This window comes from Mytilus trossulus, chromosome 8, assembly GCF_036588685.1.
Source record: "Mytilus trossulus isolate FHL-02 chromosome 8, PNRI_Mtr1.1.1.hap1, whole genome shotgun sequence".
NCBI classification, from domain to species: Eukaryota; Metazoa; Mollusca; class Bivalvia; order Mytilida; family Mytilidae; genus Mytilus; species Mytilus trossulus.
In genome coordinates, this window is record NC_086380.1 from 74,857,085 (window position 1) to 74,873,969 (window position 16,885).

Sequence of the window (16,885 nt, forward strand, 5' to 3'; positions counted from 1 at the left end):
TTACAGAAATAAAATAGCGCATTCAACAGACTCAAAAATGCTGACACAAGAATTTGAAGATGCTTGGAATGATGTTAGCACGGTAAGAAATATCATTCAGTTTTTTTTTTAAATATATCAGCCATGTTATATGTAGCTCTAACGCTTATATGTATGCCAGAATTCAACTATATAAATACTGATGTCCTGGTCATATATGTGACCCGCCATGACATTTGCAGGCTTATGGAGGTAGAACGTCATTGTTAGAAAAATTATAAACATGATAAATATCGAGATTCAATGAAATACGTATGTGTGAGGAAAAGATAAACACTTTCGTTGGCTTCTTTTTTGCGGACGCCGAACTATACATCATATATAAGTTTTGAAGAAGTTTTACTTTATCGTGTGAAGTGAAAAATATTTGAATCTACTTTTTAAATTGATACAAAAAAAATCAAATTTCTGCTTTATAGATTTCCTTTCATAAATGAAGTCTGAAATATATCCATAATAAATGCACCGTATCAAATGGTATCAAACACCTACTTATAAACTGTTACGCGTCGCTTACTATGTATAGAGACATGCATAATAAATCTAAATTAAAAAAAGGAATTCTTAAAGCTTACTTTGATAAATTTTAAACTAACTTCATTCCAACAAGTTTAAATTAAATGTTCTAAAATAGAGCTACAAACAAACAAATACTGCTCTGCTCTAAAGTGTTTCTTTCATAAATGAAGTCTGAAATATATCCATAATAAATGCACCGTATCAAATTAATATATGAGAACACCTACTTATAAACTGTTACGCGTCGCTCACTATGTATAGAGACATGCATAATAAATCTAAATTAAAAAAAAAGGAATTCTTAAAGCTTACTTTGACAAATTTCAAACTAACTTCATTTCAACAAGTTTAAATTACATGTTCTAAAATAGAGCTAAGAATTGTTTGCATTGCAGTAAATTTAAGTCCTTGAAATTTTATTCAAATACGCTATTCAACATCACTAAAAGCCGATAAATACAATAATTTTGTGTTTTATAAATTAGTGGCTTCAATAAATAAAAGTCGTCATAGAACAGTCTCATTTTCATACCGGTATTCGAAATGACTCGTTTCGTTGCTATTACAACAAATATGTCATAATAACATGACAGAGAGTTTTGTTTCGGAAAAATTTAGATAAATATACAAAAATCAAATTTTACACAATGTACCCAACTAAGCCTGGAAATGGCTAGTCACATATAGTTAACGGCGATTTTCTCACAATGACGTTTTACCTCCATAAGCCTGGATATGTCGTGGCTGGTCACATATGTCCTTACGTTTATCCATATAAATAAATCATTGATTCTCAATTATTTTGATTAGAGCGTTCTTTATGTAGGTAATCGCTGGAATTAACTAGCTAATGTCTTATGATGTGCAGGATGTTATCTATTGAATGTTTACCACCTTTTTATTACTATGTTAGCTTGCTTTTCTTTATGAAAAAGATTTTAAGACAAATGCGTAGAACAAAATTTAATTACATTATTCGAAATACCTGAACTGCTAATGTTTGCTTATTATTTGTAGGGGAATATGCATAGTACTTTAAATCTGTCAAAAATGGCCTTGTTATATCATTTCCTTTACCAGACCTTTTCTTGCATATTTCAGGCAATAGAAAGACTTGGTGGTAGCGTTTTTCAGCAAGAATGTTTTTCTTTAAAAAGTTCCAATTTAGAAATATGATTGAAGCCTTGACAAAAAAGACAACTGACATGGAAAACATTTTGCAAGACACAATTCCTCAAAACATTAGAGGTAAAGAATATGTACAACTCAATAAACTTATAATTGAATGAACCAGATGAGCCAGCCAAATTTAGCTAGAAATGAACTACCCTATACTTTATTATGATATTATTACGTAAGTATTTCTGTATTGGCCTGAGGAGAAGCCGAAGGCCAACACAGCTGGCCGAGGACCAATAACAAGGCCAATACATAAATACACTTCATTTCACAAGATATTAAATATTTTTACCTTGAAGTGGAACTATCCTAATCTCAGTATCTTTTTATTAAATGCAATATATAATTATCTGGTGTTGTTTCCATGTGTCTTCAGCATTTTCTCATCTGGTAATTTTTCTACCCTTTCCAGTCACTATAAAGTGTTAAAATTTTAATTTAGACGCAACACATAAATAGTTATTAGAAAGGTACTGCCATTGCATGTGTTATGCAGAAACTAATTTGAATATATTAAAAAAATAATAATGTAGGAGTTGAAAATAATACAATTATCCATTTGCCAAATGACCAAAGAACAAAGATTTGCATCATTACAGAATGCATATGCCTGGTTCGGGTTTAAAAATAAATGATAGGTTACCAAAAAAAATAGCGAAAGTAAACAGTTTTGTAGTATTTATACCATCGTGAAATTATGAGGTCGTCAAGAAATGTACTCATGCCCAAAACCTGAAATAATTCCATCGTCTGCTTTAAAAATCATTTTTTTAAATTAATGTGATCGTCTTCAGTCTGAAGTATATGCCATGCACTTTACAGCATGTTTATGATGACTAAATTAAAACGGCGTCTCCCAAACAAATGTTTACTTTCAGTTTGTGTTTATCGTGACTTTTCATATAAAAAATAGAGACGTTCCGAAATCCTGTATTTGTGTCAACTCGCCAAATATAGAATAACTCGGCCAATACACAAAAAAAATCTGTATTGGCCGAGTTGACACCTTATATCATGTATATTGCATAGGCAGTTTTCATGATTTTAAGTCCGATAACAGTGTAGGTAATTGATAATAAAAAATATTCAAATATCTAAAAAAAAAAAAAAAAAAAAAAAAAAAGCATACTAATGTAATAAGTTTTAATTTTCTTGAATACCCCGTTTTTAATTTACTGCTTCTGAGCTTTTGCCCCATGAAACTAAATGAAACTTCTGCGAGTTATAAAAAAGTAAAATGATAATAAAAGTATAATTGCCATTAAAATAGATCTGATGCAGAAAGTCTTATAGGAACTCATTTGCCATATTTTTAATGGGCTCCACAGATAAATTTAGTACATTTTCTTGTTCAGCTATGATAGATAGAATATATAAATGTTGGTGTGTTTAGCAGTATGATTGGTTCATTGCAAAATCAGAGAAAGAACTAGTAAATATTTGCCTAAATGCATTATTGGGGTTCAGGAATGTATATTTATTCAGATCGGATTTCGCCAACCACTTTGTCTTGATAATATTTGTATACTCACCTCCTGGTACATAAGTTATTACACTACCAATAATTAATAATATAGGGTTATTGCATGAATATTGGGGAATATTGTCCCCAGTAGAATTTTATATTGCACGAGCTTGCGAGTGCAATATATGTTCTACGAGGGACAATATTCCCCAATATTCATGCAATAACCCTTTTATTGTATAGCAATATAATATTTAAAGGAAAAATTGGTTTAAACTAAGATTTGAACGTTGATGACGTCATGAATTTTGAATATTTATTGAACTAGTGCAATATTAGAATTTATTGCACGCTAACTTTTGGTTACGTTCTGTGGGAAATATTATATTGCTATACAATAAATATGTTTCTTGTTCATTTATAACCTCTGATAAATCAGTACTGTACTGCTTCATGATACAATTGTAATGTTTTATTTTTTGTAAATTCAGTAATGCTGAATTTAATTCTTATTTTAGTTCTGAAACTTATCTTTTTATATTCAGTAATAATTTATCAGCATTGTGACAATACTTTTTTTAGTACTGTATTAAATTATAAGCCTGGCACCTTTTAATAACTTTTTACAGTACCGAGATTTTTTTCTTCAATAAAGATAAATACAACAGTAGTATGCCGCTGTTCAAAATTCATAAATCGTTTGAGAAAAAGACAAATCCGGGTTACAATCTAAAAATGAGGTAAACGCATCAATTATAAGAGGAGAACTACGACACAACAGAAACACAACATTAAAATGTAACACACAAAGAAGCTAACTATAATATAACAATGGCCATTTTTCCTGACTAGGTACAGGACATTTTAAGAAAAATGGTGGGTTGAACCTGGTTTTGTAGTACTGATTTTATCGGAACTGTACCTGTGCTTCTTTTATTTGTTCTATTTAAGTACTGATATTTTAGGTACTTTAACAGTACAGAAAAAAATTAAAACGAAAACAAAATACCGAACTCAAAATGGAAAATCCCTTTTCAATAAAAAAAAATCATAAGCTCAAGCACACCAAACGAATGGGTAACAACTGTCTAAAGAAACTCCGACTCATTCTATTATGAGAAGAGGTTGGCAAGGCCCGTTCTCATAGGAGTGCCGACAATTTGTTGTAAAAAAATCTACCTCCAAAATCAACAAATATGTTGCGATTAGGCACTCAATCATACTGATCACTTGTTTTTCCTTGTTGCATTTTTACCTTTTTTTTCTGTAAACAAAATATGCCGTATGGTATCCCAAAGTAATGAGTTTATACCGTATACTACCAATGTTAAAAGGCAGTGTGAATTGATTTTTTATAATTTGATTTTTCAATTTCACATGGGGAATGGTGGTATACAGGGTTGAAAAATCAAAAGTTCTGATATAACTGATTTTTGCCAAAGCTTAGGTATCTTATACACACAAGGAAATCCTCCAATTTGCTGTTCAGGGTGTACAGAACACCTAAAAATAGGAAAAAAATCAAAGTGAAATAAATTTACAAAAGAAAACCTGGAGGTAAGAAAAGGAAAGGGAAACAGGAAGGAACATAACTGTTTTCGTTTTTTGACCTAGGCCTTGCATATATGAAATAAAGTATAAAAAGTCTAAGGGAGCTACATGTACCGATTGCTTATTAGGGGGAGGGGAGTCTAGGATTACAAGTTTTGACCTGCCTTTTTATATTAGTTTATCTTGACATGTTTTACATACATTGTCATCCTACTTTTATTTTTGCCAAGTTGCTCATCCTGCCTTTTTAAATCAAAACTCCTGTCCTACCTTTTTTCAAATTTCATCCAATCCTCCGTCCTCAAATGCTACCACACAATAAAACTTTCACCAAATTAATAAATATACAAGGACAATGCGTCTATTCTTACCAAATCGAAATCAAACTGAATTGACTCCACGATATTATTTTTTGAAATACGTAGTTTTTAATGAAATACACCGTGGGCTTAGTAATAGTAATGTAAAATTGTAGGTAACGAATAGTTAATAAATAAAACGTGTATTTAATTGTACCAAATCAGGAATATGACAGTTGTTGTCCGCAGGCACTTGTCTCAGAAATTGTCCCCCTATATACCTTAAAATAACACAAGGTTCTTAACTTGCATTTCAGAAAAATGTCAGGCGGTGACGAAATTCCGTTAAATGCCGCTTTCTGTGCTGTCAACCCCACTAAAACTTGTTATATCGTAAATCTAAATTGATTTATTTTTACAATGGTGTATAACGTCTCCTTATATATCACGGTTTCCGATTGGTAAATTTAATGGGAAAGTCTTAATGATTCTCGGAGTTATCTGATCTTGTTTCATTTTCATACGTAAAGTCAAGAGAGAGTCTGAATGACATTGACTTCATAGGAAAATGTGTATCTGAAAAAGGAAACTCGTAACTTAGAAGACATACCACAAATATCAATTGTTAGGTTGGTTTTTTTTAGGTATCTTATACAATTTTACTAACTGGGAGATAAGTTCTGTTCAGTCAAAAAAATGACAGTTTTTTTTTCTAAAACAGTTTTTTATAATTAATCATTTACTGCGAAACGTTTATTTTCAAATTTTCAGCGGTTGGAATTTTTTTTAAGGAATTCATTTCTCCTCCAAGACATCAGAATTGAAAATATTACCAGCGTATTGATTGTGATTATTTGCATAATGACAAGATTATATTTTCAGTTTGACTACCACATAACAAGAACCATGTGACATCTTACGAACGTCACTGATGAGTCTTATGTAGACGAAACGCGCGTCTGTCTTACTAATTTATAATCCTGGTACCTTTGATAACAACTTTCTGATGAAGGATATTTGTTATTAGAATCCGAAATATTTAACATTTGTTCATGGTTTTATTTTTTTGTGAGATTTTACCGATTAAGGATTCATCGTTGGCTACTGTTCGGACATTTTATATATATCTGTATATCCGCTTTAAATACAGGCCCCACACCTAATCAATTGAAATATCAAAATCAAACACCAAAGTGTTCTTAATATAAATGTTCATTCAAATATAAACAATAATATAATGAGAACTAACATCATTCCAAAATACTGTGAGAAATTAAAAGACTGACTGTACGTCTAATTTACTTAAACAGTAGAGAAATATTGATAAAGACAAGAGGGTGACTTAAAAGTAAATACTGATTTGGTAGGGCAATAAATAAGTCCATAACACACTCTGGAAACTATCAGCACTGTAACAGTACTGCAAAAAATTAGTATTGATATAAGTATGAAATTCAGCAGTACTGATTTTACAAAGCGTACCACGTGAAAATATCGATATGAAGGTGTTTAGTACTGCTTTACAAAAAAGGTAGAAAAGTGCAAGAAACATGTGAGTAAATTCTTGGTAGTGTATTTTTCAATATGTTTTAGATAGACCAATTCACTTACTTCTTTTTCTCCTTCATTTTTCATTAGCTCTTTACAACAACGAAATTTCGAAGTGGCAGCAGGAGGATTCTAAATTTGTTTCAACAAACCAATCAAAGAAAATATTGAAACATTTTGACAATGAAGCTTTTTTGACCATCACAGGTAATTCTGGGGTTGGAAAATCCTTTACAACAAAGCATGTAGCATTACAATTGCTATCAAACGGATATGATGTTTTGCCTGTCAGAAAACCATTCGATATTTTAAAGTTTGTCTCGCATGATGCGAAAATTGTGTTTGTTTTTGACGATGTTTGCGGAAAGACCCATTTATTACACAACGAGATCGAAGACTGGGAAAGATATTCTGACGAAATTGCAAATTGTATACTCGGAAAAGATGTAAAAATATTGTGTAATTGTAGGTTACAAATATTTCAGAGTAAAGAATTCGAGTCATTGCAACTGTTGAGAAAGTGCCAAATTAATCTTCTGACCAGTGAATTTACACTTTCCGAAAAACGTTTGATTGCATCAAAATATGTATCAGAAGAGGTTTTGAAGGAATTATCTGATGAATGCATCCAAGTTTATGATTGCTTTCCTTTATTATGTAGAATGTCCAAAACATGGGAGGCGAGTAAAGCGTTATCTTTTTTATTAAACCCATTAAGTGTGTTTGAAAATGAATTAGAACAGATGAAAAGAAGAGAGAAACTAAATTTTTGTGCTTTACTTCTTGTGACTATTTTTAACAACAATTTTGATAATGGATTGCTCACTGATGACATAGATATAAACGATCGTAAAACATTAGATGATATACTAGAAGAATGCGGGGAAACACGAGGTACCTCAAGAGTTTTAATTAAAGATCATTTAGACACATTGATTGGAGTTTATTTAATGTTCGAAGACAATTCTTACCGATTTACAAATGAAAGGTTATTTGAAATGACATTTACTTTTATGGCTAAAACATTCTTGAAATTCATGATCAAGCATTGTAAAGTATCAATGCTTTGTGATAAATTTGGTCTTGAGTGTTTAGATGAAGGCCGGCAGCATTATCATTTTTTCGTGCCTAGTCATTTTGAGAACTACTTCTTTGAACGGTTATTAAAGGAAGCAGATACTTATAATTTCCTTGATATTTTCGATTGCCAACAAATGACTGATAAAAAATACAGAGCACAATTCCTTGCATTTTGTAAAACATTTGATTCTGAAGAAATAAATAGGATAATGGAATTATCCTACTTTGGTATTAACCTCCTTCATCTTATATCGAAACGTGGGTACATCGATTTTGCTGCATTCTGTTTAGGGAAAGGCGTTGATATAAATAAATATGATGACATAGGAATGACCCCATTACATAAGGCGTGCAAGTATGAAAATGTAAATTTAGTCGTTTTTTTGTTGAAAGCGGGCGTAAGTGTAAATTCATACAAATCGAGAGGATTTACTGCATTATTTGGAGCATGCATGTCTGAAAAAATACATGTTGTAAAACATCTTTTGGAGAATCGAGCAGACCCGGATTTGTGCAGTGGCAGGCGTTTGATACCATTATTGCTAGTTAGTGAAAAAGGCTATTTTGAAATAGCAAAACTTTTAATACAATTCGGGGCAGATATAAATCAGCAAGATATTATGGGTTTTACAGCTCTTCATCACGCTTGCATTAAAGGTCATGAAAAAATAGTCGAACTTTTATTAGAAAAAGGAGCAAATGTTGACAAAAGTTCCGATGATGGTGAAACACCGTTACATTTCGCTTGTGCTTCATCTTCTAAAAACGTAATACAGTTGCTTGTTGCAAAGAGGGCTAACTTATTAGCTTTATCACGAAAGAGTGGTTTATCGCCTCTGAGACTTCTTTATCGCGATCAAAGGGATATTTTAATCATTCTTTTACAGACAGCTACTCTCAATGACGACATTAACCCGATATTCCTATATGCATTAGAAGAAAATGATCAAGATCTTTTGGAAATTATAATGGAAATTGATTTAGAAATCAACAGGTACTTGAAATCCGGAAAATCTGCACTTCAGATCGCTTGTCAAAATGGCGATTTAGAAATTGCAAATGTGTTAATAGAAAATAAGGCTAATGTGAATATTTGTACAAAACAAGGTGAAACAGTGATGCAGCTTTCTTGTCTAAGTGAAAATTGTGACTTAGTGAAACTGTTGATAACTAAAGGGGCTGATATAGTCGATTATAAACAGTCTATAGATTTACCGTCTCCTCTTCATATAGGATGTCTTTTGAATAATTATGAGATGTGCTCAATATTTCTTCAAAAGGATATTTGCATTGATGTTAATGCAAGTGAAAAACTAACATTACATGCCGCTTATTCGATTCGATCCCCTGACTATATCAATTCTTTATTGACAAAAGTTGGTCAGTGGCATGATACATGTGTAACTCCTTTTGAAATAGCATGCTTTGAACAAAACGTAGATATAATGGAGCTTCTATTAAACAGTGGAGCTGAACCAAATCGTTGTTTTGGAACAGAAAGTTTTCCACTATCTGTTGCCTGTATTTTAAAAAATGAAAGTATGGTAGAAGTTTTATTGAACAACCATTCAAACGTTAACACTGCTACATGTATTGACGATATATGTCTCACGATATTCCAATGTGAAGATGCAGTTGATATAATAGAAATAATTGCATATAAACGCTTTAATTATCTTAATACTCCAGAATTTCCAATATCAGCATTACATATAGCAAGCATCTGCAGTAATGAGAATATTGTTAAGATGCTTTTAGATAGCAAAGCAAGAATACATTTAAAATGTTCTGTTAATCCAGTGATGCTTCAAATTTTAGCCAATAATTGTCAGAGCACTTATAGGCCTGAAATAGCATTCAAAAAATATTTTGATTGCAGTATAATTCACGATATTCTTCCTCTCCACATAGCTTGTTTAATGGGAAATGATAACATCGTCAAAATGTTATTACGAAGCAACATTGCTAACCTTCCTAACTATATAGACAGTCCAATTCTAATAAACACAGAACAGGTTATATGCATTCATGGTTTACTCGTAGATTGTGACTTGGTTTCCGGAGAAGAGCAGACATTTATGTTATCCCCAATACAAATCGCATGTTTCAGTGCTCATTGGACAATCTTGAAAACGCTTTTAAAACACGGGGCTTCTATATTCGAAAGTTGTCGTATATCAAATACTATACTGGCAGGTTTTTCTAAAAACATGAAGGAGTTACAAAACACTGAAATTGACGGAACAGTTTTTAAAACATCAGTCGAGATGTTTTTGTTTGAAACATTTGTCAAAAGTTGTATAATAGGTGATATACACACGATCAGAGATCTTTTAGTGATTATTCAAGACACGTCGATTATTCATCAAAACAAAGCCCCAATTCACTATGCTTGTGAGTCTAACCAAGCAGAGGTTGTGGAATTGTTAATGTCAAACAATGCAAGCGTAAATTGTCGTACTGTAGATTTTGATACCCCTATCCATATAGCGACCAGAAATGAGTGCACGCATATACTTGAACTTTTGATAAAAAATGGTGGAGATCCATTTCTTACAAATAGAGACGGAGAAAATGCATTGCACATTGCATGCATGACAAATAATATGGCATGTTTACATCTGCTTCTGCAATCTGACGAGAGTGTTTTTATTGGTGGTCTTATTCAAGAATATATGGATATCAAAAGTAGCTCAGGAATGACACCACTTTCAATTGCTTATGATAACAGAAATAAAGAAATGCTTAAAGTACTTATCTTGAAAGGTGCTGATATTGATAAAAGATATGGACCACAGAAGGAAACATTGTTGTTTAAAGCATGCAAAGATAGGGAAAACGATATATTGTTGATTCTACTTGAAAACAAAGCACGAACGAATGTCTTCAATATTGATCGCAAAACACCGCTTTATATAAGCTGCTTTTTAGGTTATGACGAAATTACGTGTTTACTTCTTGAAAAGAACGCAAACGTGAATTTAACCTCGTATGAAGGTTATAGTCCGCTCTATTTTTCTTGCATTCATAATAATATTGCAGAGGCAGAAAAGTTATTGAAAAAAGATGCAAATCCGAATGTGATAAATGAAACTAGTGAGAGTTTGTTAATAATGTCATGCAAACAAAAGCATTTTGAAATGTTAGATCTTTTATTGCAACACAATGCCGATATAAATTATTGCCATTATGCGGGCGAAACAGCACTATATTTTGCATTTGAAATTGGTAACATCGAAATAATGCAACGTCTTCTGAACTATCATGCACATTGGAATGTCTGTATTCATGAGCGTAACTTTTTCTTGCATCGTGCCTGCGTAAAAGGACAATATGACATTATGAACATCATATTGGAATATAATACTGAAATTGACATTAATAAAGTTATTTTTAACGACGAGACGCTCTTGCACACAAGTCTTAAACATAATCATTTAGAAATTGGAAAACTATTGTTACAGCGTGGTGCGGATATAAATGTTAATTCGTCATTTCACCAGGTGTGTTTAAATGGTCACCTAAGTGATGTAGTTGAAATTTTAGATATTACAACTGTAGAACAAAGCGCTCTTGAAAACGAATTCATTTGGGCTTGCGGGGAATCTAAAGTCTCTCTTTTGAGATTGTTAATCAATTCTTGTTTTAAAGACACACCAATAAGAATCTGTGCTTTATATAAAGGATGGTTTCTATCTGCCGAAATGAGTAGTGCAGATTGTATGCATTTATTATTTGAATTCGGTCTGAATGTAAATGAAAAACGAAGCAACGATGGTCATACGGCAATGCACATTGCATGTAGTGCAGGCAATGACGACGTGGTCATATACTTATTGAGATGTGAAAATATCAATTTAGAAAGTCAAACATTGTTTAAAATGCTTACACCGCTTCATATTGCAATACAGTATGGCGATGATGAAATTGTAAGACTGCTTATTGAGAACAATGCAAATGTCAATTCTTTGACTGCGCGTGGTGAAAATGCATTGTTCTTAGCTTGTTTCTATTCCCATGAAAATGTTTTATCGGTTTTATTTGAACTGAAAACCTTAGACATTTTAGAGCAGTTCAAAGAGATAAAATATTGCATTTTTTTAAATTATTTTTACAAACCCATGAGATCAGTATTGAAAGACATGCTTTGTCACTTACAAGCTAGCTATGTAGTTAATAGCGTAGATAGTGTATTGCACTTTGCTTGCAGAATGGAGGATATGGAACTCCTAGACAAACTAATTACAACCGGAACAAACATAGATAGTATCAATGCATACGGCGAAACTCCTCTTCTGATTGCTGTTTCAAAACAGAATGTAAATATGATCCACAAACTGCTAGATGCGCATGCCTCTATAAACCTTCCAAGTACTGTTTATGGACAAGGTGTTCAAAATCTGTTTGAAAAAACCTCCATAGAAAGGATGAAAAATGTAGTACCAGTTCATTTAGCTTGTTTACGCAATAATGAAGAAATCGTTAGTGTTTTACTAAATAGAAATGCTGATAGTACTTTTAGATTTAAGATTTACCATTACTCTTCTAAACCTGAATTACAATGCGAGGAGCTTTCTTCAGTATTCATATCCGTATTGTCAAACAACAATTCGATGCTTACTATGTTGGTAAAAAATTCATTGCATCCTGTGTGTTTTAGGGAAGTGTCTGTATTTTGTAATACGTTGATAGTAATTTTTCCTGTGATGACGATACAAAGTATCAAATCAAACTCAATTTAACACCATTTCAAGTGGCATTGATTTTAGGCTACAATAAACTTGTCCAAACATTTTTATACTACGGTCTTGCTGACGTCAATGGTAAATTTATAGTAACTTCTACAGTTATATCTGCAGTATCTGGAAATCATTCAACTTTTATTGAAGTTGTAAAAAGTTATAACATTCAAGGTAATGATTGCAAGACGGAAGTAACTCCTCTTGTTTTCTCAACGTTGATAGGCAATTGTGAACTTATTAATATATTTTTAGAGAACCATGCCGTAGCTACGGATACAGCAAATGTTAGTCTTCTAGACATTATTTCAATCAACCAAGAAATCTCATCTTTGATTTTAATCTGCCGAGCTACTTTTCCACTTACATCTAGATGCCTTGTTAATGCACCGTGTGTTGCACTGCTAAAAAACAACAAAGATATACTAACAACTCCATTATCCAAATATTGTGATTTGACTGACAGCATAGATATAACAATTATTCATTTTCTCTGCTACAGGGGATACAGTGATCATCTAAAGAGAATTTTAGAAGGTCACATTAATGCAGTCAAAATGTTTACCTTGCCACTTGTTCATTTAATCTGCAGTTCTAATAATTGGACTGACACTATGAAATGTGACGATGATGATTTTGTCGGTGATTTAGAAGAGTATTTGCTACTACGGTACAGGAACCAGTATGTCTTAAACATTACATATTTTGAAGTATGCTGTTTAATTTCTGAGCCTTATTTTTTAGAAAGGTTATTGAGACATCCTTGGATAATGCAGACGTGTCTGACGGTAACACCATTACTGTTATCCTATATTGTTGGAAATGAATCTTTTCTTTCTGCTTTATTTAAGGTGAACTTGTTAAAACATTATAATAAAAAAAGCAGGTGTTCTATTTATTTTCTAGTGTGGTTATTGTATTGCCATGAGCATACTGAAGAAAGAGGCGATCATATGCCAGATTGCGTTGTCACTGATTTATCAAATACACGTGTATTAGAAGATAGAGATTTTATCCTATGTATCGGATTTACGGAAGAAAATAACACAGTCCTTGCTTGGTTTGATGAAATGGAACCTTTTAGTTTGAGTATAGCTTTACACGCATGCATCGATGAAAAGTGGAATACCGTACTCCAAATGTTCAATTCAACCAGTGTTTTAAGTTATCACATTGATATGGACATTGTTGAATTTTTTTGTTTTCATAATATTGATTTTAAAAGCTCTCACAGTCGCATATCATCAAAAGGAGTTATGTTATCAGCTGTAGAATTAGAGTATCTAACTCGTGGGAGTATTTCTGAAACATTTTTTGCATTGACTGAGGCTAAAGAAAAAAGAGTTTTAATGAATTCCGCAATTGCAGCATGTTTACACAACAATGAAAATAACTTACAATGTTTAATGTACAAGAATGATGATATGAACATTAACTATGAAATTCCGTATTTGCATCTACTGTGTTTCATGAATGAAAATGATTTATCGCTAATAACAATCGAACCGTGGCTGCATGACAACTTGAGAGCAGAAATTGGAATTTTGCATGCTGCTTGCCTTAAAGATGTAAATTCGCGATTGTTGCGGTCATTAACAATGAAATGTTGCGTGAAATCGTTTGCTAGTCTATCCTCACTACATATTGTTTTGTTAACCGGAAACATACAATTCTTAAAAGTTTATACTATAAATGAAAACTTTCAAAAATTAGGACAAATGGCTGTAGTTCATATTTTATGTTTTAGACAACATAACGCTGGGTTAAAGGTCTTATCAAGTATTCAGTGCGATTTTAACAGCATTGCTACAAACATTACCTTTTTGCACTTGAAGTTCCTCACTAATGAGCATCTGTGTGGTGAAAAACACGAGAAACTCTTCGATACTAAATCTGAATTAACACCATTGCATATTGAAAGTTTGATGGAAGCCGAAGCAGTTATACAGTCAATATTACGAAAAACAGATAAAACTGACATTATTTGTAGAATATTTCCTCTTCATATCAAATTCAGGTACAATGAACATTTTGCGCAGTTAATAACTTCAGATTCTTCATTCAAGCTAACTGCTTTTCATATCGCTTGTCTTTTAGGAAATGCAGAAATTGCAGAGTTATTCATTAGACGAAGGACCAATCTGTATATTCCAGCTATATTAACCATAGAATTAAAGCAGTCTGAAGAAAAAGTAATTTCAACACATTCGGAGCTTAGTGCATTACATTTAGCTTGTTTAACAAAAAGTGTAGCTTTAACACGAATGATTTCATCGCAAGTAAAAACGATAAATGAAATATGTCAACTATCGGTTTGGCATATATATTTTTTCGTGAATTTGACAAGCAATGTAGATAAATTGTTTCTTTCAACTGATTACAGAGACAGTATTTGTATGCTTTCACCTATTCACGTAGCCTGCTTATGCGCAGATGAGTTTATTTTGAAGTCGTTATTGAAAAGAGGTGCAGATAGTATGAAAGTTGCAAATTTAGCCGTGCCATATGCGACCATTTACGAAGATAAAGAAACAATTGTCGAATTTTTCTCCGCGTACAATTATAATGTTTATAAGTATCCATTACACATGTGCGCAGAAAACGGAAATATTGAACTGTGCAAAGTCTTATTAGAGCATGGTACTGATACAAATGTTGCAACCGGTTGTGCTTGTCTCCAACCATGGCATTTGGCCCTATTTCATGGAAATAATGAAATACTGAGTCTGCTGCTAGAAAAACCAACAAAAATTGACAAAAACAAGTTCTTTGTGGTATTTTTTATGTATCTTTTTACAAAAAAGTATAACAGTAAGTCTGCTGTTGTTATCAAGTTTAACCGATTAGTAGTTATGTCTCTGTGTAGACAGTGTTCGCCGATTTTAAAGGATTTGGTTTTCATAAAAAGAAAAATTTCTTATGAAGACTCTCATGCCACATCTATCAACCAAAATCAATACATATTAAACTCTATGGAAGACTCAACGGATCAGGCAGATACATCTTCAATAGAATCAACCGACGATTCATTGGAGCAAGGATATGAATATTCAACAAACTCGGAGAATGATTCAGTGGAACAGGAAGATAAATCTTTATCAAAATCAACAGACGACTCAGTGGACCAAGAACAGGAATATTACACGAAATCTACAGTCGGCTCATTGAACCAAGTACACGAACATGCCACAAAATCAACAGACAACTCACGGAATCAAGAACATGAATATGCTACAAGATCATCAGATAAATCATTGGACCAAGAACATGGATATGCTTCGAAATCCACAGACGACGCATTGGACCAAGAACATGAATATGACACAAAATCAACAAACGACTCATTGAACAAAGAACATGAATATAACACGAAATCAACAGACGACTTATTGAACCAAGACAATGAGAATACCACAAAATCAACAAACAACTCATTAAACCAAGAACATGATTTACCTATGAATTCAACAGACGACTCATTGGACCAAGAACATGAATATGCCTCAAAATCAAAAGACAACTCATTGAACCAAGAACATGAATATGACACAAAATCAACAAACGACTTATTGAACCAAGAACATGAATATGCTACGAAATCAACCGACAACATATTGAACCAAGAACATGTATATGCTACGAAATCAACAGAAGACTCATTGGACCAAGACCATGAATATGACACAAAATCAACAGAAAACTCTTTGAACCAAGAACACGAATATGACACAAAATCAACAGATGACTCAATGATCCAAGAACATGAACATGTCATAAAATCAACAGACGACTCATTGGAGCAAGAACATGAATACAGCACTACGCCAGCAGACAACTAATTGAACCAAGAACAACTCTTTTGACACTTTGGAACATGAACAGGAGTACGACAAATAATTAAAAAAAACGACTCATTGAAGAAACAGCATGAAAATGCCACAAAATCAAAAGCCGACTCATTGGACCAGGAACATGAGTAAGCCAAGCCACAAAATAAACAGACGACTCATTAGACCAGGAACATGAACATGCCACAAAATCAAAGGACAACTCATTGAACCCAGAACATGAGTATTTAACAACAAAATCAAAAGACGTCTCATTTGAATAGGAATATAAATATTTAACAAAATTAACAGTCTTATGTGATGTTTTTAAATTTTTTATGTATAATTTTCCAATCAATGTTCGATATGCTTATAACATGTATAATTATTTTACCGGTATTCGTTTTAATATTTTTTATAAAACAAATGAAAGTTTGCAAGTGTTGAAAGTCATATATGTTTATATATAGGGAATGTGAACATATATTTTTAAAATAAAGGTGTAATACCACCAAATCATGGAACGTCACATCCGGTTGCATACGAAAGTAGGTCTAAACAAATATTCCCTTAAATTTGACCGTTGTAGGTAATTAATCCTACATTTTATTGCAGTAAAACTATTTCTGTGTCATAAAC

At 32.4% G+C, this 16,885-nt stretch overlaps 2 protein-coding genes across 2 annotated transcripts; both read left to right on the forward strand.

Annotated features, from left to right (window-relative positions):
* The first annotated feature begins 37 nt into the window (after positions 1 to 37).
* Positions 38 to 12,933, forward strand: LOC134727982 (ankyrin-1-like). The gene is made up of 4 exons (XM_063592380.1): positions 38 to 82; positions 7,086 to 10,528; positions 11,891 to 12,161; positions 12,922 to 12,933. The coding sequence occupies exons 1-4, from the start codon at positions 38 to 40 to the stop codon at positions 12,931 to 12,933; spliced, it is 3,771 nt and encodes a 1,256-aa protein (XP_063448450.1).
* Positions 12,934 to 15,391: 2,458 nt separating this feature from the next.
* LOC134727983 (dentin sialophosphoprotein-like) lies at positions 15,392 to 16,258 on the forward strand. Its single transcript, XM_063592381.1, has one exon. It carries the CDS (start codon positions 15,392 to 15,394, stop codon positions 16,256 to 16,258), a length of 867 nt encoding a protein of 288 aa, XP_063448451.1.
* Positions 16,259 to 16,885: the final 627 nt, after the last annotated feature.